The following is a 26,794-nucleotide window of genomic DNA, read 5'->3' on the forward strand; positions in this document are numbered from 1 at the left end:
GTTTGGGGTGTAACAATTCCCTGTTCATCTCAAGTTTGGAAAACAGAGTATTGGAAGAACATGAATTACAGCCAGTAACAGTGTGGGGGACTATGGAAGAGTATTTTAGACAGCTGTCAGGAGAGACAGAGCAGATGTTCAGGTCTTTTGGAATATGGAAAGCTTTGGAGAGGAGATGGTGAAGGCTTTATTGCCTGGGACTTGCAAAATGAGGCAGGACAAAGTTAGAACATACTACACAGCCCCAAACACATTGTTTTCTCTTGTGGAATGCTTTCCTCCAGGGCCATATGGAAGGGGAAGTGTGGGGTTTGGCAGCTCATCCTCTCCTGCCTGTGTGTGCCACTGTGAGTGATGACAAAACCCTGCGGATCTGGGAGCTCTCRTCCCAGCACCGCATGCTGGCAGTGAGGAAGCTCAAAAAAGGTAATTCTGCCTTGGCCAGGCCCTGGGGCAGCCATGGATCCCTCTATTTCTGTTACAGCTCCTTCTTTGCTTTCAGTGCACATCACAGGCATTAATTGGGCAGACAAAGGACACAGTCATTAAGAAATTGGGAGCAGAGGAAATAAATTGTCTTTGGCATGTGTCAAGTCAGTGTAAAGCAAAGGAAGAAAAAGGACTGTAATCTGTTGTAATGAATAATAATAAAATGAACTTGAGTCTCTTTTTCCCCAATTTCAAGGGGAATGAGTTGACCTCAGAATCACTTTCCTTCCTAGGAATATTTAAGGCCAGTATGTTTGTTGCTGACATTAAAAAATTTCCTTATAAAGACAAATATAYCATTTTCTGCATGTTGAACACAATCAGCCTTCAGTGCCAATATGAATTTTACCTGTTAAACCAACTTCKCTAAAATTAGCACTTCCTGCCCTCTCCTCTGTATAAAATTAGATAAGCTACATTGAAATGCTGCCTTCTCAAAATTACTCTTATTTCATTTACTCATTGATTTCCTTCAGGAAATTTTATATTGTTCATTTTCAGTGACAGATCTGGAGCACAGGAATTCGTAACTGGCTGAGGGAGAAGACTTAGATGCTTTGGAGAGGTGAATTTGGGGATGGATGAGGTTAGCTATAGGAGAATATAGTCAGGAATAAAGCTGAGGCAAAAAGTGGAGAAAGTCTACTACATCTGATTTAAATTTAAATTTAAATCCTCCACTGAAAGGAATAATTACTCCGTCATATAATTAAGATTGCAAATGTAGTATTCCTGAAAGACATGTAGTYGTGCTGCCCCTAATGAGTCTTTGAATTCTCCACTTGGATTTCCTTTTTGTACATGTTTTGGGGATTTATTTTGTTTTATTTTTGTCATTGGTGAGTTTAGAGCATAGCTGGAAGGTGGTATTAGCACATAAATCTGTTTCCAAAGGTATTACRTCATCATTGTCAACTCCAGAGCACCCTGTAACAAAGCATCCATCATRGCTCTCTATGACATATAGGTTTTAATAAGTAACAAATCTATTTTAAAACTACATATTTGATGTGAAAACCTTTCAGTTGCAGTTCATTGGTGGCTTTCTCTGTCCCAGTTTTTGTGTTAAGAGACTCATTTCCACGTTCTTCCCTAGGTGGGCGCTGCTGTGCCTTTTCTCCCGATGGGAAAGCCCTGGCGGTCGGGTTGAACGACGGCAGTTTTCTGGTGGTGAATGCTGACACTGTGGAGGACATGGTCTCTTTTCACCACAGGAAGGAGATGATCTCGGATATAAAGTTTTCACGAGGTATAACCATATGATAAGGTGGAAGGGGAATGTTTATCTTGGAGTTTGTTTCTCATATCTAGACAAGTTTGAATGTTCTGAAGGAAGACCGGCTTTTTGTGTGCTCTGTGCATTAAATACTTTACAATTCCATGTACTGCATTATAACACCACCAACAGTGGTGAAAAGTCACACCAATATTAATTAGAAGATGTAGCCTTTAATAATCTTAGTGTCTCTTCCTTATAGAATCAGGAAAGTACCTGGCTGTAGCTTCCCATGATAACTTCGTAGATATTTACAATGTCCTTACCAGCAAAAGAGTTGGTATTTGCAAAGGTGCCTCCAGCTACATCACCCACATCGACTGGGACTCCAGAGGTAAAGTGTTGGCCAGAAATAAAGACTGGAAATGYCCATAAAATAGAATATCAGGAAAATGTTCCCCTCCCAGTTACTGAGCTCAACCACTAATGCAAATGCTTTTCCCCATGGAGCACTGTATGGATCCAGTGCAATTACATTTGCTGGTATCCAATTTCCTTTCCTTGCTGAGCTCTGCATGACAATTTCTGCAAGAAGGTAGAGCCTGATTGTCCCAGCTAATTAAGTCTAGCAGGATCCATAATGAGCTCATGCCAATGAGCCTTCCCAGAGCAGATGTGATTCCGTGTGGGACCACCTGCATGCCAGTCCCAAAATGTGGTGTGASTCACTGAGAGCATCACCACAACATCTCCATGGGCACAGTAAACTTTGCATCCCAGGACAACTTGGAGTGGAGCTGGCTCTGCCAGTGGGGCAGTGCAGAAGAGACAATAGCTAGCAAGATCCTATTTTTTGGCAAAGCTGCCTTGCAAAGTTATTAAAATTATTATAAAAATTAATAGCACACACATTTATTTTTTGCTTCTATTAGTGTGATTATGAAGCATAAGCAAAATATTTTCCATCAGCAGAAAGTGATTTGCTGCGAGACAGCAACTTCTTAAGGATATTGGATGGTATTTAAAATACTATTTATTCATTGAATCAGTGTATAGAATCCTTACAAAAGTGACTTTAAGCACCTCTTTTGCTATTAATAACTCTCTGGAGGATAATTTCTTAATTTACCCCCAGAAATTTCTTCGCTCAGTCAAAAGAAAAGTTCTTAATGGTCATAATAATTAATAAAATTCATAATAATCTCTCCTTTTGTATCCAGGAAAGTTATTGCAAGTCAATTCTGGTGCCAAAGAACAACTATTTTTCGAAGCACCAAGGGGGAAAAGACATGTTATAAGAATTGCTGAGGTATGAATTGTGTGTGCTGGACTGTTTTTACTGTGAAAGTTAATTTTAAGAATTGTCTTCAAATGGTGTATTTTTTCCTTTTACAATGCTATATTTACAGTGGTTAGAATGGAAATGATTTAGTCATTCCACAGTGTCTTTCCTAGCATTTGTAAGTGGCAGAATGTGCACATTTCTGCTTGTATCGCTAACTTTTGTTTATTTATTAGCAGCCATTTATAATATTGTTTATTTATTAGCAGCCATTTGTCATAATCGTCTTTCCCAAAGTCACCTGTTTTCTGTGTAACCAGTTGCCTCCAGGCTATAAACCACCTTTAAAAGCAGGTCCCTGGCTTTTCATGAAGCTGATTATTTGTRACCTGTGATTCTGCTACAAAATTGCCAGTGTTTAGGGCTTCAGAAAATTTTTAGTAAGATTTGTATACAAATCATGCTCTGCCTTGGGAAAATGGGAATGTTTAAATCGTAAGGCCTTTTGATCAAAGTATACAGTTTGTATTGACAAGCTGGAACCAGCACAGTTTCTTAAAAACTAAATCAATTAAAATTAATATAAAAACATAGAAAACTATATGCATGACACTAATGCATATTTGGTATGTTTGAAGTAAGAAGCCTTCTTTTGGGGGAATCTTGCTTGCAGATAGAGAAGATTGAATGGGACACCTGGACATGTGTYCTTGGTCCCACCTGCGAGGGAATCTGGCCCATGCACAGCGATGTCACCGTTGTCAATGCAGCCAGTCTCACAAAGGACAGAACCCTTTTGGCCACRGGAGATGATTTTGGGTTTGTGAAGCTTTTTTCCTACCCAGTGAAGGTAAGAAGTGTATTTATTTTGGTGATTAAAAAGGAAAGGAAGAAAAACACTGTTGCTGGTGTGTCAAGCTGCCAGCTGGGGGATTCTCTGTGCTRCAGGGCCAACATGCCAAGTTCAAGAAGTACGTGGGGCACAGTGCCCAGGTGACAAATGTGCAGTGGCTGCACAATGACTCCGTGCTCCTCACCGTGGGTGGCGCCGACACTGCACTCATGATCTGGACCAGGGAGTTCCTGGGCATCCAGGAGAGCAAGCTGGTGGACAGTGAAGAGTCAGACACAGATGCAGAAGAAGATGGAGGTAAAAAGGATTTATTTCAGTCTTCCTTGTAGAGAAACTTACACAGGCATTTAACCTGAGCTTTGCTGTGCTAAATTTCAGTGTAAGGACAGCTTGGCAGGATTAGTTTCCTTCCTTTTATTCGTGCAGATCTTGTTCTTTGCCCTCTCACTATGAAACAAGGGTAGTTTGTTTAATTTTGTGTTTTATTTTTCTAAGGTTATGATAGTGATGTTGCAAGAGAAAAAGCAATCGACTACACCACTAAGATCTATGCAGTAAGCATCAGAGAAATGGAAGGCACAAAACCCCACCAGCAGCTGAAGGAAGTTTCAATGGAAGAGAGGTATGATCCATAGAGGCATTTGTTTCCAAGTGTACGTTGTGCCCTTTTGTATCTCTTTTCATTCAATTAAAATTAGTCCTCAGAAATAAAACAGGAATTTTTAAAACTCACCAGACAAGATTTAAAATGGTGTTCACAGAGTACAACATGTTAATGTCATGGAGAAAAATGTATATATAATACATCTGTGAGTGTTGTGTTCTCATTTGCTGTTCACGTGAGCATTTATATTTTCTCCCAACTAGTGTGTATCTGCAGCAGAACACTTGTGATAGTGGTAAGCTTGTAAATACTTTTGGCTAAGGCTCTGGGTGGTGAAAAAATTTCAGTCACTTGTTGTTTTTGTCAGTGTTTTGTTAAATCTATCGTTTCCCATGGCACATGTTGGCCTTAGGCTGAAATATTCTAAAAAAATTAGCTGAAAGGGGAACAGTGTTGGAGAGGACGGCAAAAAAAAAAGAGGCAAGAGCTAAGCATAAAAGGGTGAGACCAGTGACACACAGACCTAAAGGAGGGGATGGTAAAAGTCTGACTGGGACAGAACAGGAGCATCTATAACCGGTAGACAYGTTTCCCCTCAAAATCTGGAGCAGTAAATCCATATATGTGAATCTAGTTGGTGACTCAGCTGTGAATACATTGTCTCTTTTGATAGAACATTTGCTTACAAGGAATCATTCTTTTATCAAGAGTTTCCCTGCTCTTGCCCCTCAGTGGGCACTGGCACAAAGGACTGCTCTGGGTTAACCCACAGAAAGAATTTAGCTTAATTGTTCTGTTATTGCAAGATAGAAAATGCAGTTAATAATACTTCTAATCTCATGCAGGCCTTGAAAAAATAAGTTGCTGTCTTTAAAGCTCTCAAAGAATGCAGTGCTGAACATCTTGGACAGAAAGTAATTAATCATTTTTGCTCAGTAAATGTGCAAAATAGGAGAATTGGGTGYGAAATGTGGGATATGAACAATAGGAAGAAAAATGTTACACCCATTTCTTTTCATCACAATGTTTTAACAATACCATCCAGCAGGAGGATTATATTTTTTCAATAAAATTTTGAATCATAACCTTTTCCCTTTCTTTTAAGAATATTGCTTTTCCTCAAATAGAGAAATTATTCCTCCATTTTTCTATAAAAAGGCATTGTCTAGTAAATATTAATATTTGCAAATTGAGTTGAAAAAAGGAAAATTATTATTTTGTTTGGGTGAATATTGCAAAATTGTTATAGCAGTAATAAGTRCCAGTGACACAGTGGCCAGATGTTTCACACCAGAAGCCCTTGTACCCTCCAGCTGTTTTATTCTGCTTTGATGACGCAAAAGCAACTGTGGAGTGAGTTTAATTGACGGATTAAGATGGGCTTAAAAATGTCTTGTACTCATTTTTAAGCAAGAGTATGTGTGTCTTGTGCTGCTTTTCAGCACTATTTCCAGTCCAGCAGTGAAAATCACCCTTCATGTCTTTGGAAAACTTCTCTGCATCCTGGCCATGGCTGTGCTGTGTCGTGCCACAGGCTTTGGAGGCTGTGCCCACCCTCAGCCCCTCTCAGGGAAAACAGGCCATGTTTATCCAGCACCACAAAGCTGTCCTTCCCACCTTTTCTACTTGGGAGTCACAGCTCTTGTACGAATTTTAATGACCTTTTTGAATAACTGCTGCTTTAGTACAATCGTACCTTTGGTGTTTAGAATTTGCTGTTTTGATAAATCTAAAACAAATTCTATAATTTTCATATTTTGCTTGTTAGGTAAAGATAAATTCCCTTCCTTCAGGGAATAAATATAAATAGTTTAAATGATGAAATAATCAGAAGCAGCAATTTTTATGGTGAATTGTCAGCAAAACTGTGGTTTCTGAGGGTGTTTTGCTTGGATAGGACCTTAAGCTGTGAAAGGTGCTGGGGTTTGGRTGCTATAAAATGGGGTTAATGTGTTGGCTACTACAAGACTGCAATTCCTGGTCACAGTGGGACAATACATATACAATTCCTGCAGAATCTGTTGTCATTCTCAGTTGTGAGTGCCTCAGGCTAAAGCTGAGTCCTCTCCGAAGGCCTATGAGTTATGAGGGAAGCTTCACAGCTGTGCCAAATTCCATCTTTTCTGAGAACACAGAAGAATGTAGCAGCTGGAAAAGGGTTTGTCTGCCCATGACAAACTTCTGAAATCTCTRGGCTGACTTTTCTTTGCACCTCCAGGGGTCCAAAGGGACAGTTGATCAAGCCAGGTGAAGTGGAAAGTCTGCAATTACTCCACTGTTGGTGTTTAGGGAAATCCTAAAAGAGCTAATGCCAAGGCCTTGCAATCTGCTGGCCCAGTTCACTGCAATATGCAGTGAGGGTCTTGGAAGTGTGTCCTTGGTGTATTTTCATTGTAGGTTTGAGAAAGGAAAAATTGTGAAGGTGTAGTGAGAAGAAACTCAGAATTAAGGAAAGGAAAAAGAAGAGGGRAAAGCAAGTTTCAGGTTTAAGTGAAGCAGGAATAGCTGGGACTGCTGCTTTGAGCTGCTCCTTGGGGACAACAACTTGGAGCTCACTGGGCTTTTTTCTTTTAATAGTAATATTTAGAAGATAGACTGTTGCTGAAGTTATTTTCCAGCTTATATAATCAAACACACTTCAAAGGTGCCATGTAGCACCTATGAGACAAGCCCATCTGTTTAATCTTTCTGTTTGCTGGAATAAGCTTGCAGGACTCTGTGCTTCTGTAATAGAGCATGGGGAATCTGAAAAACTCCAGGTACGTTATTTCTCTAGAAATAACAACTTGTTGTTTAAATCATGAGGAGTTTGATCTCGGGAACTTCTCAGGATGGGACTCCTGAGAAGATTGCAAATGTAGGGTTGRGAGCTGAACTGTGCAATGATTTGTATAAAGTTAGGAGTGAGTAACAATAAGGTTTTCCCTTAGAAAAAAGAAATGAAAGCCCTTTATGAAATTTGTTTTTCTTGTCTAACTTGAACATAATTAAAATAAACATTATTCTGCAAATATCTTAGAGGAGTGTAGAAATTGCATGATAGATTTTACTTGCAGGATTTGAATCAAATCATGGCCTGGTATTTTTGAGGGGATCCAGCATTTCCTCTTTGTCAGCAGGAGGRACAGCTCTAAAATGTCTTGCAGTTGTATTGGTGCATTTGGTTAAGATCATTAATCATTTGTTATTTCTCTCTCCTCTCCCCAACCTTGTTGTTTTTCTTCTYCTCCCTTTCCATGTCTTCCCTCCTCTCCTCCCCACCCACCCTTACCCTTTTCTTCCTCTCTGCCCCTCTGGCTGGCACCCCTTGCCCTGCCCATGGTGCAGGAGYGGGGTGCCCTCGAGAGGGGCTGCAGGACCAGTCTCGCGGGGTGGGAGCTCCCAGCGCGGCCCTCCCACTCCTCGGGACCCCCTGGCCACTGGTGGGACTGTCCCAGACAATCCAGGACAATTGTAAGCTCTACTGTGTGTCACATAGGAATTGTGCTATTTTCAGAAAAGGGCCAACTTTTGAACTAATTTAACCTAGAATTTGTATGATGAGAAGTAACACGAGCTAATTTAACCGAGAATTTGTATGATGAGAAGTAACACGAGCTTGCCGATGACTGTATTTGCGTTACTAATCCCAAAAGCAAAGACCTGTTTGCATTTGGCCTCCTACTAACCCCTAACTCACACCCTGCGTCTGCAGCTCTCCTTTAGTTCAATTTGCATGACTCCACATAAACCCTGGTGATGGGAACTCCTCCAAAGCAGGTGGAATGTTTAGAAAACAAAAAGCAGCATTAGCATGTTTGTCTGGTTTTCTGTTTTCTCAGCATCATGGCTCATCTCACTCTCCAGAAATTACCCACCTTGGAGCCTGGTCTCCATGGTGGTGTTCRCCTCATGTAATCATATGTCCTAACAAGGACAAAAAATTAAAGAAGTTGGATTTCCCTCTTCAGATGTTACTCTTTAGATTACTGATTTCTTTAAAGCATGAGACTACTTATATAAGGTTTTAAAAAAAACCCCACAAGCCTTTGCACCATAAAGTGAATTATTAGGCATATGGTTACAGCCTTGGTTCCTGCACCTTTACACGCACATGTCTGTGGGTGCGGTGTAAATACTTTGAGTGTGAATCTGTGTTGTATTTATGTGTAGGTGGGGACTATTCAAAATGTATCTGGAAAAACACATCCTTGGGGTGGAGAAAATAATTTGGGGCTTATTCCATCAAAATTCCATGTTTGAGTATGAGGAGTATCCTTTGGAATATCCACTATTCTCAACAGCATTATGTCAAGTTAATGCACCCTAACTGTATTTGACRGCCTGCTGGTTTCATCCCAGTTGTCTTCAAGGCTTGTGACTGGTATTTGTCAGTCCCTGCCAAGCAGCTGAACTCAGAGTCAATCTCACTGCTCTCACAGGTCAGCACAGAGCTGGCCCAAAGGTCTTTTCTGTTTGTGTGACACTGGGAGGGGATGAAACTGAGGGATGCCAGCATGGTCACGTGTTGCAGACATTTCTCTCTCTGAACCTGAGTGCTCTCTGCACTGAGGGTGTTGTGAAACATTCAGCATTTCTGAGGGTTKTTGTGTGGGATGTAGTCCAGGGCTGATGGAAAAAGCCATGTTTCTCATGTTTTGTCATGCCGAGGGAGTATCTGCCCAATGTTCTATTGGTTGGATGGTTTTACCTAGGCAATACAGCTTCAAAATATGTTAGATCTTTTGTAGAGAATAAYAGACAAATGGAAAAGACTCTGTTCCTCCTGTGTGTGAGGAACAGTGTGTCCAGAGAGTCCAGGATCAGAGGGATGGTGTCCAGCAAGTGAGGGACACCAGGTCCTGGTGCAGCAGGGCCAGTCTGTGGGTATAGGACTTGTCTAGGAAGCAATTTCCCAAGGTGTTCAGAACAAAGGCCTCAGGTTTCATTCCGAAGTGGTTGCCCTCCTTACTAATATCTGTTGTGCTAGTTTCATGTGTGCACACTGAGCTGGAATGACCTGGGAATGCAGTGACCAACTGCTCTGACAAGCTGTGACAATGACTGGCCCTGCCATATGTCCTGCAGTACTTTGTGTTTTAGTTGTTTTTTTAACACTGCATCAACATACATGTGAAGTTAGAAATATTGTAACCATGTGAGGCTTTTTCAGTGCTTAAAAAAAAAAATTCAGTTTATCACTGATGTTTCCTTCCAGTTTTGTTTCAGCTTTGCTTTGATTGTTTTTGAGAGCAGGATCTTTTCATGTCGAATCCTGTTCTTTTTGTTGTCTTATGATAGCTCCAGAGTGTTAAGAAAAAGTATCAGCAGGAAAAGTTGTATGCAAAACTCTTATGCATGTTGGAATGGGAAAATCCAAGGGTTTAGAACTCACAAAATCTCTTAATCCCTTCTTTAGGAAGGGATTAAAAAAAGCTCAAGGAGTTTTGCAGCAGTTTGGGGCACTTGGGAGTCCCCTTCTGTCACTGGTGAAGGCACTTTTAAAAGCTGCTTTTGTGTTTTTTTCTAAAATGAACAATATATTTTTTAACTCTTGGATTTTTGTTCTGTTGCCCAACCCAACCTATCACACTACCTCTCCCTGAACCTCCCATTCTCTTCTCAGGAGCAGTCCACGTTTGTGTAGATCCAAGTGTGTTCCTTCTCCCATTTGCAGCCATGTCAGTCTCCATTTTGGGCTCTCTAAGTTTTTCCCTACCCATTCCTGCTGGCTCAGCCMATCACCTTCTGGGTGGCAGGACACTCCTGTCCWYCTGTSCCTGCTCCARACCTTGTTGGTCCCTTTCACGTGGWGCTGTTTCTGGARTTCCCATGCTGTTCCCATTGGCCTTGGAGCAGAATGTTTGTGTTCTCCCCAGTTTATTCCCACTGCAGACAGTATCTCCAACTGGACAGCAGTTATGACCTGTGCCCTGGAAACAGGAATTGGTTATATCCYCATCCTATAGAATTTATCATAACAGTTTTTGATCTGCTTCTTCTCTTCTTTATTTTCTGTCTAAACAGATCTAGCTTTCCCTCCCCCTCCATAGTTTGGCTCTGGTCCGTAAGAGCACATCTCTTTCCTTGCCCAAGGTGCCCCACTTTTCCAAAACCCCATTCCCTCTTCCCCCAACCCAGCTCTTGTGTCCGTCTGTTGTTCTCTGTCCTGGTGCTGCCTGTTCACCCCACCCCTGATTTGGGTTCACCCCACCCCTGATTTGGGTTCACCCCACCCCTGATTTGGGCTCCTTCTCCTCCATGCCCGGAGGGAATGTTCACTCTCACCTTTTCACATTTCTGCATGAAGGTGGTGCTGAGGTTTTTGTCAGTTTGGATCCGGAGTTCTGTCCCTGACTGACAACTGCGTATCCTCATGTGAGARCATCTTGGAGATTGCCATGAGTAACAGAACCCCTCTCTGCTGTATTCACAGCACTTAACTGAAAGCCCTGTAATGTCTGACTGTGTCTTATCTTTCCCGGAACTCCTCCATCCCATAACTGTAATCTAAGCACCTTGGTTTAAAATTGCTGCAAAGAAACCGTTAATGCTTGTGTTATGTTTTAACTTGCTTTCCTTTGGAGGCAGGGAATTGTCAAGTAAGTACTGATGGGGAGCCCAGCAAAKGCCTGGATTGCTGGGAATGTGCCATGCAAGTTGCACAGGTCCAACAGGGCAGAGATGTTGTTTGCTACAGTGCAARTTTCTTGTCTTGGCAGTGTCATCTTCTGTGTCAAAACAAATTAGGTGTAGTCACACGCTTGTTAAAAGTGAAATGACTTCTTAAAATGTTCAAAATGTGCTGCTTTCTGTTTGTTTTATTAAGATGGTGATGAGGCAGTGAATGCACACGTGCATATATATACATGGCTATGTATATATGAATGCACACAACACTTGTGTTTGTGTGTGCTCTGAATAGGTATCTCTAAAAGTATCTGTGTGTGTGTGTCTCCAAATTAAACCTCATGCTTACAATCTAGTGACTATCAAGCATGTCATAGTGGTAGTGTTCTCTTGCTTTCATGAAGTATTTTGGCTTGCTCTTGTCATAAACTTTGGTATTCCTAGGTCAAGAAATGTGGCAATGATCCAGTCTGAAATAAGACTGAAACAGAAAAAAAGCATACAAGAAAACAATTGTTTTCCTAAATGCTGAGTCAGAGGCCCTCATAAATCTGGACTGAAATGAAATAACAAATTTATTTTGCAAGACAATTAAGTTTTGTAATAATTTCCTCTGCCCCTTCCCTGCCTGTGACAGCACTGCTGCTCAGTCCCGCTYCAACCAGGGTCACCCCAGGGGACTCGAGTGACCGCTTTCTGAGGAAATAAAGGTACTTTTCCCTGTGGACAAAGCAGGACAGGCTGTCCTGGGAGTGACTTGGCCTTTCCACAGCAATTGTGGGCTAAATTGCAGCTGAACTGGGATAGAGAACAATCATCCATTGTGTGCAATCTCAGCAGTGCTTAGGAGACTGTCAACTTCCTAACAGCTCCCTCCCTGTCAGGCTCCTGAAAATAAACCATGGAACCCCGTTCTGCTCTGGTGCAAAGTGTGCAGGAAGCTTGGATGTGGCTTCCTTTTCCCCTCCATCCTGTCAGATCTTTAGCTCTGAGTATGCCCATGGATGCCGGGGTGCGATGTGGGATCGCCTTTAGCTCCAAGTCTGCCCGTGTGCCGGGATCTGTGGATTGGTGCACTCTTTGATTTCTGTTTTAGTTCTTGCTGGCATGCTTGGATAGCATGTGTTGTGCCCAAGGAATGACTGCTGCGCTCTGAAATGCTTGAAGTGCATGAGTCTCATGTTCAGAAGTGACACCTTAACTCTATTAAGTTTCTTGCTTGGCTTTATTTGCTGCTTACAAGGGGATCAAGGTAACTCTTTCGCTCTCTTCCTGTCATGGGGTCACCTGCTGATGTGCTTGTGGTGTGCCTGAGAAGTGGGTTGGTTTGGTTACCTTCAGCTTTGCTCTGTCTCAGAGCTCAGGTTTTCCTGCTGCTCATTCCTACCACAGAGCATGGTGGTGCTCTGTCCACCATGCCTTTAATACCTTCCATGAAAAATCCAACTCCAGAAGCAGCAGCTCCCTGTACACAAAAGGGATTTCATTCTTCTCCAATTAATTTTTTGCAGAGTAAGATTTACAGGTAGTTACAGTCTCAGGACAGGAACAAATTTCACAGCATATGGAATGTGATAGCAAGGTCACATCGTTCTGAAATCATAAGCTCTGGGAATGCCTTCCAAGTGCTCCCCTTAGCTGTGTGCTCTTTTCCCAGCAGGATCAATAGCAGCAGCAGAGGTTATCTGGCCTTAAAGACCATTTGCATGCGTCAGATTTTGTCTCAGCCTGTGTTCTGCATTTGTCTTTTTAGCTACTTTTATCCACTGTAATTATATAAAAAAGCTTTGCTAGTCTTAGTCTCCTAAATTCACTTGGGTGAATGACTTGTGGATTTAAATGCAGGCATTTTATCTTTAATATGATTTTGAGAGGATTTTATTGGAGCTGTGTCAAGGTTTTGGGATGGGGTTTCTCAGAAGAAGCAAGGCTGGTCAGAGGTTAACTGCCAGCTGTGGACATTATTTTAGATCATTTCTGARAGCACCAATTTACCATCATTTCACATTCAAGGATTTTTCCATGGATTTAAATCAACATGTTTTGGGGTTTTTTTAAATGGTGTAAGGTTGCTTGGTCTGCCACTCATCTTCAAAATCTATGTCAGTGTTTCTGTTCTTTCTATCAAAAAGTGCAGGATTTTAATCAGTTTATTGTGCAACAYTGAAAAAAGCTCATATGGGGTAACTGTCCATTTGCTGCTCAACACATGCTGTGGTTTTGAGGGTTGTATTTTACTTTCAAACATATTGATTGTCTCTCCCTTTTTTCAATGTTCATTTCAGGCCACCAGTGAGCAGAGCTGCTCCTCAGCCTGAGAAAYTGCAGAAGAACAACATCAACAAAAAAAAGAAATTGGTTGAGGTTAGGATTCATATTTTTAAAATTTCATTRGGACTAGTATGTGTTGGGTGAAATCCATCCCTCTTTTGTGTCTCAGTCTGAAGGGCAGGTACAATCATAGAGTGTGTATTCCCATTGCTGAATCCCAAGGGAAATACAGCCAGAACCAGCACTTTGGCCCAGGAAAAATCTTGTGTGGGATTCTGAGTTATGGAATTTGCTCATTGACTTTGAAACTTCTCTTTCTCTCCAAACTGGTTTGAATTCCCACATAATATGCAGAACAAGGAATATTTTGTGACTTGTGTGGACAATTTGCAATACTTGGTCTGTGGCTAATTKGGATTGTTCCCAGTGAGCTGTGATTGTGTTTGGGACGGTCATGAAGTCTGACTTAGGGCTCTAAGGCATCTTTAATAATAATCCATTAACCATGCTGGGTTCCTGGAGGAAATTTCCTTGGAAATTGTTCRTTGATAGCTGCAATTACATCTCTGATTAATTCTTAATTGCAGAGGTTTTAATAGCCTGCTCTGTCCTTCCTTTAAGGACTGTAAGAGAGCASAATTTGGTCTGTGGAAATTTGGTAGTTTGTGAGAATGATTTTTGAAAACTCTGCAAGTATTTCTTTAAAATACCTGATACCCTATAAATATTAAACTGTGATGGGAAGAGTAAGAAATTCAGACTTGTTCTGAATTGTATCTGTTGTATGGAAATTTACAGAACCAAAATATTTATAGCCATTTGAATTATTAAAAACAAGTAAAAGTGCAGTGCCTTAATTGACCAATCAAATGTTGTTGATAGCCTGTGAAAATGTTATGCCTCAATAAATGAGCAGAATGGGGAATACTAATTTTTTTATCATTCTATTGCCTCTACAAGATATTAGTAGTTGAATAATATAGAAATGTGCTTAGGTGTTCCAAATTCTGAAATCTCTGTGTTTCTTCTTTCATTTAAATCTCCACTTTTTTTTTTTTTTTTTTTTCCTGGACCAGGAGCTGGCTTTGGACCATGTGTTTGGATACAGAGGATTTGACTGTCGTAACAACCTCCACTACCTGAACGATGGTGCTGACATTATTTTCCACACAGCTGCAGCAGGCATTGTGCAAAACCTCTCTACTGGTAATTCCACTTGAAACAATACTTGGAGAGAAAAACAAACAATACAAGGAAAATATTTTTTTTATTGAAAGTCTGAACATTTTAATGTTCCTGTGATTTTCTCACATTTTACATTTTCATAAATAACACAAACCCACTGTACGTGGCKGGGGTGTCAGATTGGCAGTTTCTGCTGCTCAGCTCACCCAGTAGCTGAAGACATGGGAATGGCTTTATSTCCCAGGAAAAGAGCCTGGATAGTGAAGTGACCAGTGCCCCAAAAAATGCGGGGAGCTGTAACATCCATGGTTTCATTTTGAGTTTTAGCAAAGCTGTGCTTCAGGAAGGGCACATTTCGGTGCGATCCAGCCCGAGCAAGTTGCTCTTTTGAAGGGTATAAATATTCCCTGCCTTTTGGGTAATGTAAAGGAGAAAGAACACCAAATATGTATCTGGCCCTAAGTTGTGGCACCAACATCTCTATCCTTTGTGTCTCTCAGGAAAAGAGAGGACTTAAAGGAATTTTGGTTTGATTTTTTCCCAAATGGTCTCAGCTGTGTGCTTGGCAGTTCTGCTGCCAAGGAGGGGCACAGGGAGAAAAGCTGCTGGATCTGGTGGCCTTTGGGATCTCCAGTCCTAGGGGAGCCTCTGGCCCATGGGCCTCATCTGTGCTTTTTTGGGCCCATTCCCTAGGGAGGGTTTTTCTCCACTTTGCTTCCAACTCACCACCTCAGTTTACTGGGATTTTGCTGGGAAACCTGGGCCTTGCATTTTTTGTGGCAGTTTTGGTGTTTCTTGCAGTTACAGGTGGCTACAGGCTGAATCTTGAACTGATTCCCTGGATATGCAGATAGTTTCCCAAATACTGCTTTTATATTCATCTCTTGTGGATATAAAAACACAGAGGTCCATAGAACATTTGGGAACAGTGCCTGGGAAAGAGAGCAGAACAGCCATGGGCAGCATTAGTGCCCTCCCATCCCCTGCAGAGTGGTAACAAGCTGCCCAAATAGCTGTGCTTCTGTGGTGGCTCCTTCCYCATCCCTGTGGTGACTAAAATCCTGTTTGGTTGTCACTAGGCAGCCAGAGTTTCTACCTGGAGCACACCGACGACATCCTGTGCCTGACGGTGAACCAGCACCCCAAGTACAAGAACGTGGTGGCCACTAGCCAGATCGGTATGTGACCCCCACAGCAAAGCTTTACTCAAAGTTATCAGGGCATTGCTATATTTGGGGCTCTCCTGTCTAAGAATTTTACTTTTTGTTTGATTTTGAAGAGCTTTGAATCAAGCTCCAGGGTTTTCTTACAGTTTCAGTTCCATCTCTGATTGTGAGTCCTTGGATTGGAGAGTTAATTGTAGYGTAATCAGATTTCAGAAGGCAAGCTATGATAAACTGCCCAGTCATCTCAAGAATCTGGTTTGCAGAGTTCCTTCTTTCCTTCCTGTATCCAAGGCACTGTTTAGCAATGAGAATATACTGTGGAGGAGCTGTACAGAAAAGGCCAGAAACAAAGTGAGATGGCAGCAGAAGTTAGGACATGTATGAGGGGACAGTTGAGAAAYCACAAGTATTTTTGTGTTTATTATTTACATGGAGAGTGCTGTTAGCTTTTCTTGGACCTTCTGCAGGAGTAGACATTGCATGGGGAATGCAGAATGGGTTGTCCAAAGCCTTGAGAAGGATCTGCTGTCTTTCAGCTTAATGCTGGAATAATTAACTTTATGGAGGAGAGCGGGGTCAGAACTTCTCCTCAGACCATTCTGGAGGGAGAATGGAATCCACAACTTGAGGCAGGAGTCCCTTAACAGGGGGTAGGAAATGGTAGTGGTGAACACCATGACAACCCTCTGCTGCCTGTACTGAGCATGGTCACTCCGGTTGGAATGTGGAGGGAGCACCCAAATCTGCATGTGGTGCAAAATGCTGATTTCTGTGACATGGAAAAGGCTAACAGACCCTTTTCCCAGGCCCCAAGAGATCAGTGGTTTCTGAGTTGTTTGATGCTTTGTGTAACTACGCTTCACTTTTGAATTTTTGAAACCTGCATGTCTTTAGCATTTATTTTAAATAACACTTTTAAAACTTAAAAGTACTAAATATTGTTGCAATATTTGTGTATAAAAGCCAATATACCCAAAAAAGCTCAACAATATTCCTGCTTATTTGTTTTGTTGATTTAATCCATATCCATTTCCAAGTTTTTAATTTTGTTTTCCTTCTGGTGCTGATGCTGGCACTTCAGCACGAGACACATGACTTATTTCACTATTGTTTTCCCTTGGTGCTTCCTCATTTGCCATTGCTCTCACAATGCAGGTGACATGACAGAATTCCCAGGTAAGGCTGATTTGTTTGTGAATTTAGCAGAGTCCTGTACAAGTTCCATGTTGCCTCGTTGTATCTGTGTGAACCATGGATACAAGTGAAACATCTGCAGGCAATTTCTTTTGCATGAGGCTCTTCATAAATGTTATGTTGTTCTTTTAGAACTTGTCTGACTTCATGGATTACAATGATTTCCCCCCTGTGTTTTGCAAGCTATTTTGATTTCTCTTTGTTTTCCAGTAGTGCTAATCTTCAAACAAATCCARCCCCCCAACTAATGTCTGTTCAGGTTAAATGTTCTTGAGAAATGTCGGGTTTGCACTGAAGCTTTCCAGAATTAATTCTCTTTTAATGCTTCTCTCTACCCACAGGTACAACCCCCACAATTCAYATATGGGATGCCATGAGCAAGCAAACCCTTTCCATGCTGCGCTGCTTCCACACCAAGGGGGTCAATTATGTGAACTTCAGTGCCACTGGCAAACTTCTGGTGTCAGTGGGAGTCGACCCAGAACACACTATCACAGTGTGGAGGTGGCAAGAAGGTAAAAACCAGGGGGAAACTGTRTTCCTTCTGCCTGATGGAGCAGTGCACAATGATTTGCTTTGCCACAGTCTTTGCACTAGATTTGTGTCCTTACTCTGAGTATCCAACTCCATAAATCCCAAAATCAGCTAAAGGAGATGGCAAAGGGCTAGAAAATATGAATAAGAAGTTTTAGACATCTATCTTGAGTGACAGTTGAGGAAGGAATGTTGCTTCATATAAAATTAYATGAAATTAAGGAAAATAATTTCTTTCCTAAAATACTTGAAATTCTGTGCTGGAGATAGGCCTTTGGGAAGTAATTTCCAGGAAAGAATTATCTGTGGAAATGTGGAGGGGAGAGAAAAGTGTCTCAGTTCATTGGTGTGTCCCTGTGAATTTTTCACCAGATGATATCCAACATTTCTGTGCTATTTCACTGACCCAGGAGACAGATTGTGCTATGAAAGCCTCAAATCTGCATTTCCTAAATCTGTGGGATGCAATGGAATAACCAGGGACCTTGGGAGTTGCATTAAGATGTTTGATACATTAAATAGTGTTGGGATTTGCAGCTTTCCTAAATCTGGGACACAGATCTCTAATCCAATAACAGCTCAATTTATTTGATAAAATCACATCAGAGCTTCATTTTTATCCTTTTCCCATTAACCCAGGGGCTAAAGTTGCCAGCAGGGGAGGACACCTGGAGAGGATCTTCGTTGTTGAGTTCCGCCCAGACTCCGACACCCAGTTCGTGTCTGTGGGGGTCAAACACATGAAGTTCTGGACCTTGGCTGGCAGCGCTTTGCTCTACAAGAAAGGAGTCATTGGTTCCATGGAAGATGCCAAAATGCAAACCATGCTTTCTGTTGCCTTTGGAGCAGTGAGTTCAAATTACCTGCTACATGATTTTAGGTTACTTGTATATTAAACACGCAGGTGTCAGTTTTCTTTGCTGAAATACAGCCCAGTGGGGACAGTGCTTGGTAGTGAAATGTGGATTTAAAACCTGTGCACCTTGAGATCCTTCCCTAAATTTCCTAAGCACAGTTAGGAATGTCTTCTGTTAAGTTCTGTGAATGCCTACTGCCCTGGCTTTTATTTGCTTTGCTTTGCTGGTTAGTTAGCACTTTGGTGTTTAACTTAAAAAACTGTAATCTGTTATTTTGTGTATAAATTTTTCTGCTAATGGCATTTGGTGTGACTCACGCCAGCGATACAAACAATGATGAGGTCATTAAGGACTTTTAGATTTAATTTAAATAATTTTATTTGAAGCTGAATGAAAATGCTGAGGTATCTGTTGTATCAGAGATTGCTGCTGTCTGTTGCAGAATAACCTCACATTCACTGGTGCCATAAATGGAGATGTCTACGTGTGGAAGGATCATTTCCTGGTCAGGCTGGTGGCCAAAGCTCACACAGGACCAGTGTTCACCATGTACACGACTCTGCGGGACGGRCTCATTGTTACCGGAGGAAAGGAGAGGCCGTAAGACACACAATCTCCTAAAGTGCCCAACTTTTGTCTCTCTTGTGTGGTTTTTGTTTTAGTTATTTATCCAGCACCCCAGAGATAAACAGTTCTCTGTGCTGYAGCAGTTTCGCTCTCAATTTTGCATAACCTGACTAGGTTACTCAGCAAGTGAAGGACTAAGGAAAGACACTGGAGGGTCCCAGACACACACTCTGAACATCTTAGAGATTGCTCCAAACACCTGGATGAGCTCCTTGTTGCCTGAGCTCCTGTCATAAGTGGGGTTTTCTTCATTTTTTAATTCTGTCAAACTGTGCCAGCTTCTCCCAGTGGAGATGCTGCAGGTCTTGGACTTAACCACCAGTAACATATTTGCCGAGTGACAGTGATTTGAGATAAGTGACARCAACAGTTTGGTTTGTACAAATTATAGTGCTGTTTAAAACACAAAGTGTGAAAGCATTTAATTTTTTGTTATTTACTTCCTGTTGCACCATAGAGAGGTRTCTTTACATAGAGTGCAAGGTGGTTCAATGTATGTTTTGTGATTTAAGCAGAAAAATACTGGTGGGATTTCCATATGTAAAGGAGCCATGCTTGTAACACCAGGCCTTCTTTGCAGCACGAAAGAGGGGGGAGCAGTGAAGCTGTGGGACCAGGAGATGAAGCGGTGCAGAGCCTTCCAGCTGGAGACCGGGCAGCTCATCGAGTGTGTGCGCTCTGTGTGCCGGGGCAAGGTGAGGAGGGTCCCGTTCCTTGAGGGGAAGCGTGGCTGCAGAGAGGGCAGAAGGCACAGCTCAGCTGCTTTCCTGAGGCACAGCAGAGCACAGCTCCTATTTGTTCTGTAGATCCACACAACCCCCACTGAGAGACCTCGAGTTCTGGTGAAGTGGAATGCAGTAGAAATAACGGAGTAATCTTACTTGCTGCAGTCWCTCGTACACCTGTTTAAACTGTAAATGTGAAAGGAGCACATGATGCTGCACAGGATGGGACCTGTCCAGCTGCGTGCTCCAGGGATGGTTGCTATTTCACTTTGCACATCTGAGAGGAATCTGACATATTCCTTGATACCAACACCACCAAGGAATGTTCTTTTATATTTCCAATCAAGATGCCATTAATCAATTCCAATCTTGATCTGTTTATGCTTTTTCCAAGTATTTGCAAGGAAGCTCTGGCAATTTAAACCATGGCAGTATGTTACTGTTACACTGACAACCTCTCTCCACTCTTTTGGGCTACAAACAGGGGAAAATTTTAGTGGGAACGAAAGATGGAGAAATCCTTGAAGTAGGAGAAAAAAACGCTGCTTCAAACTTGTTGATTGACTGTCACATGGAAGGGGAAATCTGGGGCTTGGCAACTCACCCCTCCAAAGACATATTTATCTCTGCAAGCAACGATGGAACAGCCAGGATCTGGGACCTCTCAGACAAAGTGAGTGTTGTAAATGTTATAGTGTGGGATTAGAAACGAGCATTTCAGCCAAGCATCCTTTTTTTTCCATTTGCACCTTTGAGCAGCCCTGGAATAAGACCAGGGTTTTGCCTCTGTCCTGAACAGGGTTTGGTCCTGTTTTGCCCCAGTTCTTTCCTTGTCAGGAGTGCAAAGGAGAGTCCTCGGCATAGGAATGATGCTGGGCTGTCCCACAGGGAGCATTCCCAGAGGAATGTAGGGATTCATCAGCACACCTSTGCCCATGGAATGCCTCTTGTTGGRCATTGCTTATTTTGGTCTARCTCTGCAGGCTGGGGGATCAAGGAAGCATTTTAATTCCACATTGCCAGTCTGGGTGGCACAGCTTGWGCTGTCACACACACAGCCCCTGCCCATCATTCTGCCTTCCTGGCAGGCACAGCTCCCTCCTCTTCAGAGCCTTCCTTTGGAACCCAACATGTTGCCTCAGGGCTTTTTCCCAAGCCAAACTAACAACCATTTTTAACAACAACAAATAAAACATTAAAAAAAAAAAAAACAAACCAGGAAGGTTTTTGCTCATTTTGGCCAACATAAACTTTTTCAAAAGGTTATTACCTGAGCCAACAGGGAGAATTTTTAATGAGGAAAATGAATATATTATAAACACAGTCAACTAGATAAAAATGCAAATGCTTTCTAGGATGTTTTCACATATGCACTGAAATGGGAAAGCTCTGCTCCAATCAGCAGTTACTAAAGCTGCCAAAGTCACCTTTGAAACAAATTAGGAAATAGACTTTTTGAGCTCTTTCTGCTAAATAGTGCTTGTTCTGGTGTGAAACTGAATGTCAACCTATAAAATAATGCAAACATGAACCTCCCATCTGAATCACATYTCTATTTTGAAGTCTTCTTTGCGACATATGCCCAGTGGGATGTAAGTCTCGGTGTGACATTTCAGGTTTATGTTTAGAAGGAAACAGAGACAATTTGTTTTTAATTAAGAGGGTTTTGTACTTTGTGTTTGGAAGCTTTCCGTGTGCTGGGGAGGTGTGAGCCTGTTGCGTGTGTCCCCGCAGAAGCTGGTGAACAAGGTGAGCCTGGGGCACCCCGCGCGCTGCGCCGCCTACAGCCCTGATGGTGAGATGGTGGCCATCGGCATGAGGAACGGAGAGTTCGTCGTCCTGCTGGTCAACAGCCTCAAGGTCTGGGGCAAGAAGCGGGACAGGAAGTCTGCAATTCAGGATATCAGGTATGAAGTGCTCAAAATACGCAGCCCTGGCTCAAGGTAATATCCATCAAGTCCCAAGTGGATTTGGAAGGCTGTGTTTCTTGAAACCTGTGTGAGCTCATGAGAGGCACTGTGGTGATGCATCAATTCAGTTACAGCCACGCTGCACAGCTGTGATTATGGAAATTAATTTCCTGAATTGCAATTCCTGTTGCTGACTCCCAGAGGATTAGTGTCACTCTGCACATTGTGCTGTGGCTTTGTGTGACTGCAGTATCAGCATCAGTTGACTATAAACAGTAGAATAGAATCATGGAATAGTATGGGTTGGGAGGGATCTTAAAGCTCATCCAGTCCCACCCCCCCCTGCCATGGGAACACCTTCCACTATCCCAGGTTGCTTCAAGTCCTAACCAGTCTGGCCTTGGACACTTCCTGGGAAGGGGGAGCCACAGCTTCTCTGGGTAATGTGCCAGGGCCTCACCACCCTTACAGTGAACAGTTCCTTCACAATATCCCATCTAACCCTGCCCTCTGTCCAAGACATCCTCAGTCTGCCTCTGCTGTTAAGCATCAAGGTTTGCTTTGGGTTCAGTTTTGCGGTCAATAGAAAGTTTTTTTGTTTTCCAGTAGAAAAAAGTTACTGTCGTGTTACCACAAGGAACAAAAACAAATCTTGCACCAAAACAGCCAGTGACTTCCCCACTCATGTTTTGTTGTCTAGGATCAGCCCAGATAACAGGTTTTTGGCAGTGGGCTCACAAGAACATACTGTGGATTTTTATGATCTCACTCAAGGCACAACCCTAAACCGAATTGGCTACTGCAAGGACATTGCCAGTTTTGTCATACAGATGGACTTCTCTGCAGACAGCAGGTACATCCAGGTATGTCTGGGATAGCCCCAGGAGTGCTTGGATTTAYTGTGCCATCATAATGAGATAGAGGCACAAGCTGTGGTAAGGGCAAAATGTTATCCCAGTTAACCCTCAGTGCAAGGAGTACAATGCTGAGAAAGAAATTGTGGATTGTAACCATCTGAAAGTCCTCCTCCWCCCTGAGGCTGGGATGTGTGTGAGAGCTGGGTTAATCTGTGAGATTTCCTTYAGAAATGTTTCTGATTTAGTAAAATTAGGTTGAGATAAAGTATAGAAGTGAAAGAAAATCTGTCAGCTCTGCATGTGAACRTCTCCTTTCATCATCATCCTGTACTGTTATTCCTTTATATAGCACATGATGAATTYCAGCTAATGAGGAAAAAAGAGAAATGTTATCCTAGATGTTTAATTTGAGACTGCTGGAAATCTTAAACAAAAATCATGTATTTCTAGCAGTTTCCAGATTTTTCCTTTCCCACTTTCAGGTATCAACAGGTGCCTACAAGCGTCAAGTTCACGAGGTGCCACTGGGAAAGCAAATCACAGACCCTGCAGTCATAGAGAAAATCACCTGGGCCACATGGACCAGGTAAAACCACACGAGAGCGTGGGCCAGGRGCCAGAGCTGAGATCCAGTCACGAGGTTTGAGTGTGTAAATGCTGAGATGTCCCCAGGGCCTGGCAAACCTGCGAGCACACCCAGGCTCTGCTTCCTCAGAGTTCCGCCTGACGCCCTTGGGATTTTACACACAGTTGTGGCTGTTTGGCATCCATAGTAATTAGTGCTGCAGTAATTACACCAGGGGCTGTCACAGAGCCACACTGGCTCATTGCCACTCGCCCCAGGCCCCTCACATGGCTCTGGGCCACTCTGGGCTGCCTTGTCCCACATCAGCAAACGCCAGCAGCACGGAAGGCCTGGAAATATGCACTGATTGTATTAAGAAGTTGTGAGTGTTATTAAAATCCATCTCCTGAYGTGGATGGACACAGGAATCTCTCCCAGCATGGCAGAACTGTGGCAGTGCTCTTCCTGTGAGAAGTGGGACAGGCCAAAGGCAGAGCTGACAGTGGRTGAGACAACCAGGCAGGGTTAGGACAGGGTAAATGAGAATCCTCCTACTCTGGCTTCTCTGCTGACATAAAGATCTGTCCCAAATTCCCTGTTTCTGAGGGCTCTTGATAGTTGGTGGGAGTGGGGCAGACACCTCTGGCAGTGACTCTGTGGGTAAATGATTGAGGAACTGAAGCCAAAGGCAGAACATCTATTTCTGAGAATKAGTCGACATCCAGACAAGCATTCCCTCATCCAGGAACTCACGGGTAGGGAACACCGCAGGCAGAAGTCCTGGGGGAGGGTTGCAGAGACCAGAGCTGCACAGGATTCTGGCCAAAATGATGACAGTGGTTTCATGGGAAATAAACCTAAGGATTTATGGATAGAGCTTGCTTAAGAATCACACAAAAATGATGTATTAATGTGATGGGTTCTGTGATGGTGTTCAGGGCTATCATTTAAAGGGGACAATTTTACTTTAAATGCAGCAGCTTTTTATTACTGGGCTGTGTTGGCTCTGCACTCTCTGGAAGAGCGGCAGCAAGTTAACTCTTATGRCCTGATGCATTTTATTTACCTTGATTTCGGGACAGCATTCTTGGAGACGAAGTAATTGGGATCTGGCCACGAAATGCAGATAAAGCAGATGTCAACTGCGCCTGTGTGACCCACGCTGGCCTGAATATAGTCACAGGAGATGACTTCGGGCTGGTGAAGCTGTTTGACTTCCCATGTACTGAGAAATTTGTAAGTGCCTGTTTTATTTTTACCTGAGTAGCTTGTGCTATTCCCAAACCCCTGAGCACTCAGTTTTACAGCATCCACCCATCCATGGGCAGCTCCCAGGGAGCAGAAAGGCCTCAGGGTTGGGATGGCTGTGCCTTGTGGCATCCCTGAGCTGCTGTCCCCTGTCCCACAGGCCAAACACAAGCGGTACTTTGGGCACTCGGCACACGTCACCAACATCCGCTTCTCRCACGATGACAAGTTCGTGGTGAGCACCGGAGGAGACGACTGCAGGTAACTGGGGCTGGGCATGAGGAGCACATAGAGACACTGACAGACAGATGGAGACACAGGCACAGACACACAGAGACACATGCACACACGGATGTACGGACAGGGACACCCACACAGAGACACACACACACAGACGCCTGCGCAAACACACGGAGACCCACACACACAGACACACACACAGAAAGGGACATGCACACACAGTTGCAGACATCACACCCACAGACACACTCCCCCACGCAGACAGACATTATCAGACATAGATACCACATATACAGACCCCTCTCAGAGACAACACAAGTGTCAATTATGATCAGACATCACACACAGACACCACAGAGACTCACACAGACACCCCTGCACATGGTGCACGCACACACATACAGTGTGCACACACATGGACAGTGTGCCCACACGCTGCACACACAGTGCAGACATGGATACACTGTGCACACGCACAGACACAAAGCACACACTGCAGATACAAAGGGCACACACAGATGCACACACCAAGATACATTCACACACAGTGCACACACAGAAAACACAGTGCACATGCACATGGACACACAGATGCAGAGACAGCACACATGTTCACAGTGCACAGACACTGCCCACAGAGCAGACACACACACTGCACATACACAGGACACAGAGACAGTGCCCACACCCATGAACACTGCATGCACACACAGAGACACACAGACACTGCACAGTGCACACACAGACACATGAACACAGAATGGGCATGCAATGCACACAGTTCACACTGCACACACAGGCCCCAGTGCAAACACCACACGCACAGTGCACACAGAAACACARCACACACACTGCATGAAGAGCTCACATACACATACACAGTGCACAGACACAGCCACATTCTGACAGTGTACACACAGTGCACACAGACACTGTGCACACACTGCTTGCATTGCACAGACTGCACACATACACATGCAATGCACACACATTGCATATATATACACACACACAGAGCAATAGTGCACACACAGAGTGTATTTCACACATGCACACACTCAGAGTCTGTATTACGCATGCACAAAGTCTGTATTTCACACACACACTGTGTTTGGATCTGCTCCTGTCGGGCAGTTCTGAAGGCCGATCCCTGTTCTGCCTTTTGTCTCCACAGTGTGTTTGTGTGGCGCTGCCTCTGAGGAGCCTCTGGCTGCTGCTGTCCTGCCCSGGCAAGGGCTGGGCTGGCTGCTGGCCTGGGCTGTCGGGAATGCCCCTCTGGCTGCAGGAATCCCAGCCCTGCTGCAGGCTGACATTTCCAGATCACTCATCCCAACTTACTGAGAGGGAAAGGGAGCTGGCGTTGGAAAGCCCAATGCCCTTGTGAAGGAAGCTGAGGTTTGAAGGATAACGTGGGAATCCCAAAGGGATAAACAGTTCACTCACAAAGCTGCTTTTTTCTAATACTGTGCTGTTCAAACCATGACTGAAAAGGGAGAAAACGCTGACGGAATGCTGGGCCCTTTAATTTCCAAATTTGTGGCTTGAACAAAGGTCAAAAAGGGGGTGRGTTTTAACCAAACCCGCTTCAAACTCCAATTTGGTGCACTCAGTAAAGCTGGGAGCATTTAACAAGCAGGCTGGGGGGAAGGTCACCCTTCAGCTTTCATTAATTGAAGGGGCAAAGTATCCTTTTTTTTTTTTTTTTAGTCCATTTTATTTTTAAATATATATATATTTGGCAGAATTTTCTATCCATGAAGTGCCTTGGAATAATTTTCTAGTAGTTTGGGCTGCAGCCTTGCCTCCCTCCACCTGCTTACCACACACGGTGCTATGACTCTCACCCAGAGGAGGGCTAACCATTCACACCTTTTCCAGCTGTACTTACATTATCCCTGTTTTCTGCTTTGGGTTTTTAATACTTTCATAAGTGAATTCCCAACTGTTTCCAACAGTGAGCGGCTCTGTGCTGTCAGAAGGCCAAAGTGATTCCAGCTCCTGGGCAGCTGCAGTGCATTCTTAACTCCAACAGTGAGTGAGAAGAGAGGGTTTGGACAGATTTGGTTAAAGATAATTTAACACCAATACTGAGSGAGTCATTCCCCAAGTGTTCCTGCATGCTCCCCATTTCTGGGAAAATGTGCTTTACACTCCTACAGGCAGTGGCTAGTCAGAATCTTGTTCTGGTTGGAAAGCCTCCRTGAATCCCTATTTCCTGTTCAGGAGAGGGCATCCTAAGCCTGCCTAAAGGAATCCCTGGAACGTTACTATAGCAGGGCTATGTCCTCCAGCCAGTCCCTGCTGCAGTCCCTGTAAGCAGAACATAAATCCCTGGTACCAGGAAATGCAGCTTTTTTTTTTT

The 26,794-nt window shown here is 43.3% G+C and overlaps 1 protein-coding gene across 1 annotated transcript in view; it reads left to right on the top strand.

The window, feature by feature from the left end:
• The window catches only part of EML6 (EMAP like 6), an 86,778-nt gene extending 59,984 nt beyond the window's left edge, over nt 1–26,794 (top strand). The window contains exons 21-41 of the mRNA XM_057382133.1: nt 285–426; nt 1,586–1,738; nt 1,968–2,099; nt 2,926–3,014; nt 3,661–3,837; nt 3,936–4,137; nt 4,336–4,462; nt 13,339–13,417; nt 14,401–14,530; nt 15,589–15,687; nt 17,211–17,384; nt 18,043–18,251; nt 18,703–18,860; nt 19,468–19,582; nt 20,097–20,285; nt 21,299–21,519; nt 22,223–22,385; nt 22,862–22,965; nt 24,027–24,180; nt 24,353–24,453; nt 25,607–26,794. Of these exons, the coding sequence (XP_057238116.1) occupies nt 285–426; nt 1,586–1,738; nt 1,968–2,099; nt 2,926–3,014; nt 3,661–3,837; nt 3,936–4,137; nt 4,336–4,462; nt 13,339–13,417; nt 14,401–14,530; nt 15,589–15,687; nt 17,211–17,384; nt 18,043–18,251; nt 18,703–18,860; nt 19,468–19,582; nt 20,097–20,285; nt 21,299–21,519; nt 22,223–22,385; nt 22,862–22,965; nt 24,027–24,180; nt 24,353–24,453; nt 25,607–25,631 (2,943 nt within the window). The 3' untranslated portion in view covers nt 25,632–26,794. The remainder of the gene's footprint in view (nt 1–284; nt 427–1,585; nt 1,739–1,967; nt 2,100–2,925; nt 3,015–3,660; nt 3,838–3,935; nt 4,138–4,335; nt 4,463–13,338; nt 13,418–14,400; nt 14,531–15,588; nt 15,688–17,210; nt 17,385–18,042; nt 18,252–18,702; nt 18,861–19,467; nt 19,583–20,096; nt 20,286–21,298; nt 21,520–22,222; nt 22,386–22,861; nt 22,966–24,026; nt 24,181–24,352; nt 24,454–25,606) is intronic.

Source organism: Malurus melanocephalus, unplaced genomic scaffold, assembly GCF_030028575.1.
Source record: "Malurus melanocephalus ecotype Western Australia unplaced genomic scaffold, MMel_1.1 scaffold_13, whole genome shotgun sequence".
NCBI lineage: Eukaryota > Metazoa > Chordata > Aves > Passeriformes > Maluridae > Malurus > Malurus melanocephalus.